General features: G+C 45.5%; 1 protein-coding gene across 9 annotated transcripts in view; it reads right to left on the bottom strand.

The window, feature by feature from the left end:
• Positions 1-344: 344 nt before the first annotated feature.
• Positions 345-10,175, bottom strand: part of Ampd3 (adenosine monophosphate deaminase 3) — a 50,216-nt gene continuing 40,385 nt past the window's right edge. For all 9 annotated transcript variants that reach the window (XM_048788324.1, XM_048788322.1, XM_048788321.1 and 6 more), the window contains 5 exons: positions 8,315-8,478; positions 7,072-7,192; positions 5,698-5,871; positions 3,843-3,953; positions 345-2,889 (listed from right to left, as the gene is read on the bottom strand). In XM_048788324.1, coding sequence (XP_048644281.1) covers positions 2,713-2,889; positions 3,843-3,953; positions 5,698-5,871; positions 7,072-7,192; positions 8,315-8,478 — 747 coding nt within the window. In that variant the 3' untranslated portion in view covers positions 345-2,712. The remainder of the gene's footprint in view (positions 2,890-3,842; positions 3,954-5,697; positions 5,872-7,071; positions 7,193-8,314; positions 8,479-10,175) is intronic.

Below are 10,175 nucleotides of genomic sequence, written 5' to 3'. Positions count from 1 at the left end.
GGCAGTAGTAATATTTTGCCCTATTTGACAGTAAAAATAATTGATAAAATACTCTATCTTGTGGTTGTTTGGTGTTTACCTCATAAAAATCATTTCCAAGATCCAAGAATATAATTAGAGATGCATCTTCAAAATTTTAGTGCTGAGAAAACACATAAGAGGAAGTGGCAGCTTATAATTAAATTTTCTGGTGCATATTATCATACTGTGGAGAAATTTACATTTTGGTGTCAGGAGACATAAAAGCCTCCTCAGAATGTATTCATAGTCTTACTGTCATCATCTTACTAAAAAAATATTTATTCTTTAGAGGTTGAGGGTACAGAAATTTCCACAGAGCTGTATTTATCTATGATTTGTGTGCCTTTTATTGGAGTTAATTACACTTGTTCTTTATAACAGTCATGGTTCAGGGATAGAACATTCAGGTGCACCACTAATATAGTTTTACCAGCACAGTACTCAGAAACAAGTAAAGAGATAGCTGGAGGGATGTGCTTTCAGCTCTGTTTAATCCAAGGGAAAGTAAAAGCCAGGAATGGGCCTTGATAAATACCATCCCAGGAGCTGAGATTTGTGTGCATGAGGCAAAGAGTAATGATGTTGACTGTTTCAGTCATACAACTCGAAGTTACACGGAAAACACACTAATTAACACTGCCTCAAAACCATTCCTTTAGAAACCAGTGTACAATTGCCTTTGATTCCAACTGTGAACACAATGGAAAGAAAGAATTTACCTCCAAAAAGGCCAATCAAGTACAACAGTGTAGTCAGAGCGTAAAGTGCTCCAGAAGATAGGTGCCTGGAAAGATTGCAGGACAGTAGAACCAACACACATTGGCTGAGCAGACTAATGTAATATCCAGGGAGAGGAACTTTGCTGATAAACCCCAATAAGGCAGAAGTTAGAGGAAAAAGAGCAAAGATTTACCTTCTAAGGTCTAATGAACTTCAGTTTGAATAATTTGAATTTTTCTAGTGAATGTCATCCATGTCTCAGTCTTAGTAAAAAATAAACTAACAGTTATTGATATCTCTTCATTATGCCCAATCTCAAAAAAAAATTTGATGTAAATATTAATTTGAGATAGTTTTAAATTATTGAATCACAGTCCTAACATACTTTTATTTAATAATTAAAAAATACTTGATACAGATAAAATTACAATGAAAAACTGTACAGTACTTGCTATGTTAGGGTGAATGTATACAAATGGAGGCTTTTAAAAATAATTTCCAAGATAATGACGGGTTTTTATTCAGTTTCATAATTACCTATATAATATAGCACATATGTTTGCCTAATAAAATGATTACATTTATAGTTTCATATGCTATGTTGACCACTGGAGGGGCAGGCATTGTAAAGTCACAGGACAAGACAATCTAACGTCAATACGCATGTTCCCACACAAAAACAGGATTCTTCTAGTTTTGAGTACTTTGTTGAGTGCTCAGAGCACAGGTCCTTAAAAAGTTGCAAAAAGAGAAATTCATCCATTTATTCCATGTGCATTTATTGAGCACCTACAATGTACTAGGCACTAGTAACACAGATGAGGAATTCATTAACAAAGTTTAACTTCAGATTGGTCATAGAAATGCTTTCTACCTGGGACCACTCATCTTCTGAAGAAGTCTTCATATCAGGTAAGGGGGAAATTTTGTCTTTGAAAAAAAGGTACCAGGTTACAGTGGTTTAAAAAGAAAAAGTCATTTGTGCAGTCTAATGGAATAGCAGGGGGAGGACTGGATTGGAAATAAGGAAACCTAGTTCTAGTCGTCTTATTAGCTGTGTGACCCTGAGCAAACAAATTTCACTTCTCTGGCCTAACTCTTCATGGATAAAATAATAATTGGGCTACAATCATAGGATATTAAAACCAGAAGAAACAGAGATCATTTGGTTCTGTATTTTTTAAAGTTTTTAGTTTTCAAATGAAAATATGTGGTAGCCCCAGTGGAAGACTGATGAAAGCAGAGTCACTTTGACAGCCCCCAGAGCCTCACTTGCCCCATTTCCTCCCCACCCCTGGAATTGTTCTTGGGGGGGATTCACAGAACACATTTGAAAACACTTTCCAGACAAGGAAACCAAAACAGAATAGGAGTGCCCATGTTAATGAGCAAACTTGATTTTATAAGTTAGAAAGGAGAGCTAAATAAAACAGGTTAAGAAATTCATAAAAAAAAAAAAACAAAAAAAAACATTGTCAAGAAGGGAATCTCTTTTATTCCTCTCAAAGTAGCCCCTTTATGAAAGGGAGCTTTGAAGTGATTTTGTGTAAGGCATCCAGCCAGCCAAAGGCCGAAATGAACAGCTACCAATTAGCCTGCAAGGCCTGCAGAGAGAAGTGGCAGAAAACCACACAGGCCTCATGTCACTTGGCATTTGACTATGGATAATCCTGGCCCTAACTCTTTAGCCTCAGCAGGTACAAGAGAAATATGTGGAAAATTCGGAACAAGTACAGACTAGTGCCAGCTCCCAGGTGCCCGAGGAAAAGCTGCCATTTCTTACTCAGAAATACTAACAGAAGTGGGCATGTCTGATCATAAAATGAACAGGGCAACCAAAATCACAAGTTTAAAATTTCTTCAGACACATCCTCTTCACAGAGGAAAACCCTAATTTGGTATCTTGACCACTGTTAGCCATAGCTGACTTAAAATTAAACTAAAAGGTTAAGGTGCGTGTCGAGTGCGGACCTATTTGGTCAGGGCTGTGAACTCTTCTGATTTCATGGCATCAGACAGGAAGCTGAGCTCGTTGCATAAGGTCTCATATCGGAACGCCATCCGGATCTGAGCAACATTTGTCTTTCGAATATCATTTCCCTCAGGTCCTTCTTTGTAATAATTTTGTCCCAAAAACTTTTGCTTTTCCTGTGGACCAAGAAAAATACAAATAGATTCACTTTCTGTACCCACACGGTAGCTTTGACATTAGCCATAACATACAGACTAGTCCCCGTGAAGCAGATTCCCCATAAATACATCTCCCCGCAGGACTCATAAAATTCCTTCTGGCCTCTGTGTCCCTGAGGATGTCACCTGACAGCCTCGGTCATTCATTCCTATGATTTCCTGGAAGGGAAGAACTGTAGGAACTGCTGGGGATGGAGAAGGTGAGGTGAAGATGTTAAGTCCCTCCTGTGAGCTGACAAGAGCAGACAGGTGTTTCTGGGGAACTACACACAGAATCTTGAGCCTCTGTTCCCTGTATCGTCATCCACAAGTACAGCACCTGAGGTAGCCTCTTCTTGTACCAGTGACATTTCCCAGGGGAGGTGTCCCAGGAACTGAGATAACTTCCGGAGGAGGGTTCTCAACTCTGGCTCCACAGCAGAATCACAGGGATCTATACAAATATTGCTGACACCTGGGTCCCATCCCTAGAGTTTTTATTCAATTTAGATACTAGTCATCTAGTTTGAAAGTACTTAGTGGCTACTATGTGCCAGGCCTGTGCCTAGGGTCTGGGGATATGCATGCAATAAGGCTCTGCCATCATAGAGCTTCCATTCCAAGAGAAAAACATAGGTACATGTTACAGTGTCGGTTGTGACAAATGTTATAAAGAAAAAACAGATTTAAGGAACAGAGGAGGATGGCAAGTGTGTGGCTATTTTAGAGTGTCATTGAGTACAGGTCTGAAAAGGGTGAGGGAGCAGCCATGAAAGTCCAGGAGGCTCCTGAGGATCCTCCCAGAGCCCAAGAGTCCGTGCACCAGAGGCCCCGCTTGTTCTGTTCGCCACAGACCCCCGTGCACACAGTAGACATTCTTTGCCCATTTGTTGAAGGATGGAAGGGACAAGGGCAGCCCCATCACACCGTACCTGATGTGAGAGGCCACTCTGCAGCACACTGTTCCTGGCGATCTCACACAGGTCACACGTGCTCAGCTTCCACACTTGGGCTGCAATGGCATATTCCTCCATCAGTGCTTCCTAGACCCCTCCCCAGAGGACATGGATTAGATGTAGAATGTCCATTTCTACCCTTCACACATCTCCAAAACTGAAAACCACCTACATTGCAGAGTTCATTTTCCTTTACTACTTTTTTGGCACCTGAGTCTTCAAACAGCATCACACCTTAAATCCCAAACTCCTAGGATCTTTTCTATGTGAAATTTTAAGTTACCAAACAGAAATAAAAGAATACCTCTACATTTGGTTTTTGACCAGTACTGGGCTCTACCATGTTCAAAACTGAGTGCCAGTCATCAGTGATGCCAGGCTCTGTGCTCTGGGACAATCCCTGTTAAAAGGAGAATTCCTAATACCAATTAAATGTAATAAGAGTCTGTTCAAGCAAAACAAAACAAAAATGACTCATGAATAGGGCAGCTCCCAGAGCCAGGACAGAGAACTCCAGCCAACAATGGGATCTGACAGCATTTATAGAAAAACAGAAAGCACACAGAACAACTTCACTGGTTACAGCTTCATCAATCAACCAGTAAATTGTTACAGCTTCACAAGTTAGTTGGCTCCAGGGTCTCCTGTAACCAACCTAAGCTCAGTTACTGAATTGTCTATAATGGCTTAGTCTGTTGGGCTTAGTACAGGTGCCCATTCCAAATCCATGGCCTCCTACAAAATTTTTACCTCTCTAGTCAGGCACATTTTTAATAGCTGCTCTTTAGAATTACTTAATGCACTTTTTTCTTAAGATTTTAAAAGTATGAGTAAAGTACTGAGAGAAGAGATGGAACATTAAATAAGAATAAAAAATGGTCCTAGTGCAAGCCAGGAGATGATGTTACCCCCAGAGGATGAGCTTTGTGCTGTGGTCCTGTGTCATCTTTTGGGATGTGACTGTCTGCCATGAATCCCCAGTCCTCCCATTACCTTTTCCCCCATCCACCCCACTGCCTCTGTCTTCTACAGCAGTGGTTCCCAAAGTGCTCCAATGCCCTCTGGGACACAAAGACCTTCTGAAAGGTCCAGCCTTTGCCAACTATGTATCTTTGTGAGGCAATATTATTTTCACAAATTTTGATAAAAACAAATTGAATGCAGAAGCAGATATGGGAACCCAGCTGTCTTCTATTAAGTAAGACATTAAAGGATTTGCAAAATTGCAAAACAAAGCCACTCAGTATTTTTGTTTTGGGAAATAGTTATTTTTCATAAAAATTGCTATTTATATAACAAGTTCATAGTGTTGTTTTTAAATGAATTAATAGTTTTAAATGTCTTTAGTTTCTAAGATTTTTCACTTTTCCCAGAAATACAAAGAGTAGTAATAATAATAGTATTAATAAAAAGGCACCTAATATTTTGAATAAATGGTATATGCAGACATATTAGACTCTATTATAATTTTTAGATTATTTTCTTAATGAATTTCTGCAGGAACACAGAGAATTTTATGCCCATTTTGTAAATGAAGAAGAAGAAGAATACAGAGAAGTTTAATAACTTGACCAAGGCCAGAGCTAGTAAATATCAGAGAGGAAAATGGAGAAAACCAAAGAAATGTACTTGTGTCTTCAAGGTTCAAGAACCCCAAAGAGGGTTCCTGAAAGAGAGACTTTTCCTTACCTGGGGCTCACCCTTTTTCTTTACTGGGTCACCAACCCCACCCCAAAGCCAAACTGAACCATGAGTACGGGTACCCACATGGGAAGACAGGCCAGGACCAAAGGCTGCTTGGACACAGCCGCCCTTGTCCCAGAGCCCTCACCTTTGTGTAGTGGAACTGCATGGGGTCATCAGTGGAGAGAGAGATGTGCAGTCCCTTGTGCAGGAATTCCCGCAGAGGATTCTTGGAATATTCTAGGAAAAGGCTGTTGTTGCTAAGAGGGGACATAGCAATGGGGATCTGAGCAAGGTAGTAGAGATACTGCAATACCGGACTCTGCAAAAAAAACCACCAAATTCCTGTAACACGTGCTGGAGGTTGGACAGTGTCCTTACAGGTCCCCAAGTTCCCCAAAGCCAGTATACAGCCTACCTTCCCTTTTCCCCCTTTCCTCCATTCCTACATCACATGCCAGCCCCCAGGCCACAGCCTTGCTATCTACCCTCGGTTTGGTGTACACACTCTTGGCTTTAGAGTCAAGGCACAGTGAGGAGCAGAAGGGGCGGTTGCCGCAACCTACATCTTCATCTCCCCTCCCCCAGGGGACCCAAGTCAGTCAGGAGATGCTCCATTTGTATGGTTTTGTGCTTTGATTTCAAACATTCAAGTAGAGATTATAAACACTGCAGCCCCTCGGTGTGTTCTGAAGGGATGGATGGGGCACACTTGGCCAAGCTGCAGGGGTCTTCTCAAGTAGCGTGCACCCCACACAGAAATGTGACACAGGCTGGAACTGCCAGACCAGGGTTAGGACTCCAAAAAATATTCCTATGGAAGTGACCCAACACATGGGAAGACTAAGTACTCAGAGTTCATGGTAGCATTATTTACATAAGGGAGAAGTTGGATGGCTGATGTGTGCCCACCACTGGGACTAGTTGAATCAGTTGTAGACCAAGTGGCAGATAATTCATCTAAAGCCTTTGGAGTGAGGAGCCAGGTATTATATTGCAGCACAGAAAACTGCTTACTATACAGTGTTAAGGGACAATGTAGGAGCCAAATTTCTGTGTTTACTATTACAAATGCATTAAAAATATGCTGTGGGTGAGCCGGGCACATTAGTGCCCAGCTGTGATCCCAGCAACTCAGGAGGCTGAGGTAGAAGGATCACAAGTTCAAGACCAGCTTCAATAACTTACCAAGACCATGTCTCAAAATGAAAAAATAAAAAGGGCTGGGGATGTGACTCACTGGCAGATGGCTTGTTGTGGATGAAAGATGGGAGTTGGAAATACTAAAAAGCTAATAAAGCTGTTTCCATAAATTAGTAGCAGTAAGGCTTTTTTATTAATTTCTCCAGTTTTCAGAAAATCTCAATCATGACGTGCTTGGTTTTATATTACTTTCAAAATTAAAAATGAAACCAAGATGACTACAGACAGCCCGGCCCAGATAAAAGCCCTGGCCCTCTAGCACCACTGGCCAGGGGCGGACAGCTACTGCGGGGCAGGGTCCCGTGAGTGGCTTGCTTACCTTCTTGAGGAGCAGCCCATGGGAAATGTTGTCAGCAGTTAGAAAGGCAGACACCAGGTGGGTGATGGAGCCAGCCTCCCCACAGTGAGGCCGGAACAGAAATGTGCTCAGGCCTCGTTCCCTGTAGGAAAAGGGAGGCCCTAGGTCAGGAAGCACCCTGGTTCACTCGGCTTGGGGTCCACACCCTCAGCCCAGGACCTACTTCAGGGGAGACTATGCCCATGGCACAGCACAGCTGACCCAGTACAGCCTAGAAATAACCCCTCCAAAAATTCAGAAGCCCAGGTCTAGAGCCCCTCAGAGCTAACAGTTATGATCTCCAGGGGCAGAGATAGGGCCTAGGATAACCCTGGCTGCCTGCTACCGACTCTTGTGCTTTCCTTGGTCTCCAGGACTTGTTTCCCATTCATGAGCCTCCAGGGCATGAAACACACCATGACAAACCAAGTCCAACCTCTTTATTACAAAAATGGGCAAACCGAGGTGCAGAGAGTAAGGCTGTATTCAGTGAAGCCACTGAGCAAGTCCATAGCAAAGCTAGAACTAGAATTCCCACCTCTAAAAGCTCATCCAAGGACTGCCTCCACCCAATACCAGGTATCTTCCTTCAACAACAGCCCTGTTCACAACCTCCACACCTACTAGCTCGCACTGGCCTAGGCTGAGCCATGGGGCCCACAGGCCCAGCAGGGGCATGGAATGGCTCCCTGCCCTGCTGCCCTGGGCATCTGACTCCCACCGTGTGTGCCTCGTATGTGGCTGGAGACAGCCTGTGCAGGTAAGACCACGCATGAGGCACTGGTGAACTGAGTGTACTTTCCTCCATTAGTTGTTTGGTGCCTACACTGTGCCCATCACATTGCAGCTGCAGTAATTAGCTGAAAACACAAATGTGTGCAGACACTGTTGGTGTTGAGTGAATGTTCATGTGTGCTCACATGTCCTGTTTCTGTTGTCTCAGGGACATACAGGTACACATGGAGGTATGTGTTGGTGAGTGTGTACCTATGAACTGTGTGGTGTGTAGCTTCACTGTATATATGCATGTGTGCTGGCATGCGTGTTGTGGACATGCCGGCATGCATGTGTGATCGTGTGATGCATGCTTTGTGTGGTGTCCTGGGGGTTGTCTGTGTGAGCAAATGGATGTGTTGGTTGGAGTGTACATAGCCGTGTGGAGTGCGTGCACTTGGTATATGCTAGTGCGTGAACACAGGCCTGTGCAAGGGGCGGCCTCACCCACCTGCGGAGGTTGTTGAGCACCATGATGTTGGCATACATGTAGTACAGGTAGTAGCTGTAGGGCGGGTTCTGCTCGCTGGTCCAGATGTCTGGGCTGGGGCTCTTGTCTGAGAACATGTGGTCGCTATGCTTGGACTCATCATCCACACTGTCAAACCCTGTCACCTGGACAAAAGAGGGGGTCTTGAGCATCAAGCCAAGGTGGGACAGGTCAGGACTCAGGTTTGGCTCAGCTTCCTGTGGCTCAGAGCTGAGCTTTGGAGGGCCTAGGAGTTCAGGCCTCTCAGGTTCACGTCTCACCCAGGAACCCCGAGCCTGACTGAGGCCACTTTCCTCCCAGGGATGGGGACTGGGTGCAGTGCCACAGTCTGTTCTTTCAGAGATTCCCATGGTCCCCGTAGGCCAGGCTGGAGAGTGCCCAGTCCCTGTGTGGCAGTGTTGATAGTCGGGACAACTCAGGTTGGGCCAGGTGAGAATGTGGTCCCTAGACCCACTGCCCATCCCTCTTCTGTGCCACTGCCAGCAGCATAGTGACAAGCTATGACAGGGAAGGGGAGCTACTCAATGTCATGCATCTACTACACCCCAGGCCCTGCTTCAAGCTCCTCACACACACCAGCTAATTCAACACTGAAGAACGCTGTAAGGGAGGGGTTGGCTACGAGCCCCACCGTAAAGTTGGGCAAACCAGGGCCAAAGTGGTAAAGGAAGTTGCCTGAGCAAGATGACGCACAAGGGCCCTAGGTCTGGGCCCTTTGGGGCCTTAGGTAGAAGATACACTGGGGCACGTCCAGGTGTGGCCTGAGATGCCAGCCAGGTGCCTCACAAACAGACCAGAGGCCCACTGTCCAGGCTGAGCTATTGTTCCCACAGGCAGCTCTGCTAGCTGAGGGGAACTGCCCTTTGAACCAGGTCACAAGGACCTCAGGAAGCTCCTTCTTCCAATGAGTTAGACCTCAGCTGGAACTCATCTGTGGATTCCCAGAGCCTCTGGCTAATCCCCAGAGGCTGGGCCCTGACCAAGAACATACCTGCAGAGGACACAGCCCTCAGCCAGCACTTGGGGGAGGTCTGCCAACAGCCTCCCTCCTTTCACTTGGCCTTAGCAGGATTTTGGGGAGGGGCCTGAGCACCAGACAGAAGAAAGAATGATTTCCCAACTCAGGCCACAACTGGCCCACACTGGGGGCTCCTAGCCCAGGCCCCAGGCTCTAGGCCCTGGCCCCAGCCAGGTCTGCCAGCCTGTCTGGTGTCTCTGTGGTCAGGAGGGATCCTGCAGAGCAGGGAACACAAGGGTCTTGGCCAGAAACTTCCTGTCACAGAGCCCTCTGTTCAAGGGAACAACACATTCCCACCATGGCTCTCAGCAGCTCCTGATTGGGTCTGGGGAGCTAGAGAGGACCTCCAGCTCTGCCGTGACAACTGAACATTCCAGCATGGGGATAGTGCCATCCCCTCTCCCAATCTCTATCCGCCCAGTACAGGGCCTCACCACTGCATCTCACAGGCCTCAATCTCAAAATACGTCCAAACCCAACTCCCCTCTCAAGCCTGCTCTTCCCTCACGGTTGACAGCAGCCTTCAAATGCACCATCCACCCTCCTACAAAGCAGGCACCCAGGAGGCATCCGTCTCCTCCTTCTTCCAGCCTCCACTTAGGTCCTGTGAGTCTACACCAGCCCCATCTCATGAAGCCTGCTCTGCCCAGAGCCCCTGCCCTGTCTCGAGCAGGCCTCAAGCTCACTTCCTGTACACAGGAGGCAACACAGAACAGGGGAGTCAGGTCCTCCTGGGAATGAATTCCAGTTCTGCCACTTTCTAGCTTTGTGATCTGTTTAATTTCCTGGAGTGTACACTGGAGC

The sequence above is a fragment of the Marmota marmota genome, unplaced genomic scaffold, assembly GCF_001458135.2.
Source record: "Marmota marmota marmota unplaced genomic scaffold, marMar, whole genome shotgun sequence".
In the NCBI taxonomy this organism is placed as follows: Eukaryota; Metazoa; Chordata; class Mammalia; order Rodentia; family Sciuridae; genus Marmota; species Marmota marmota.
This window is presented reverse-complemented; position numbering and strand designations above follow the sequence as displayed.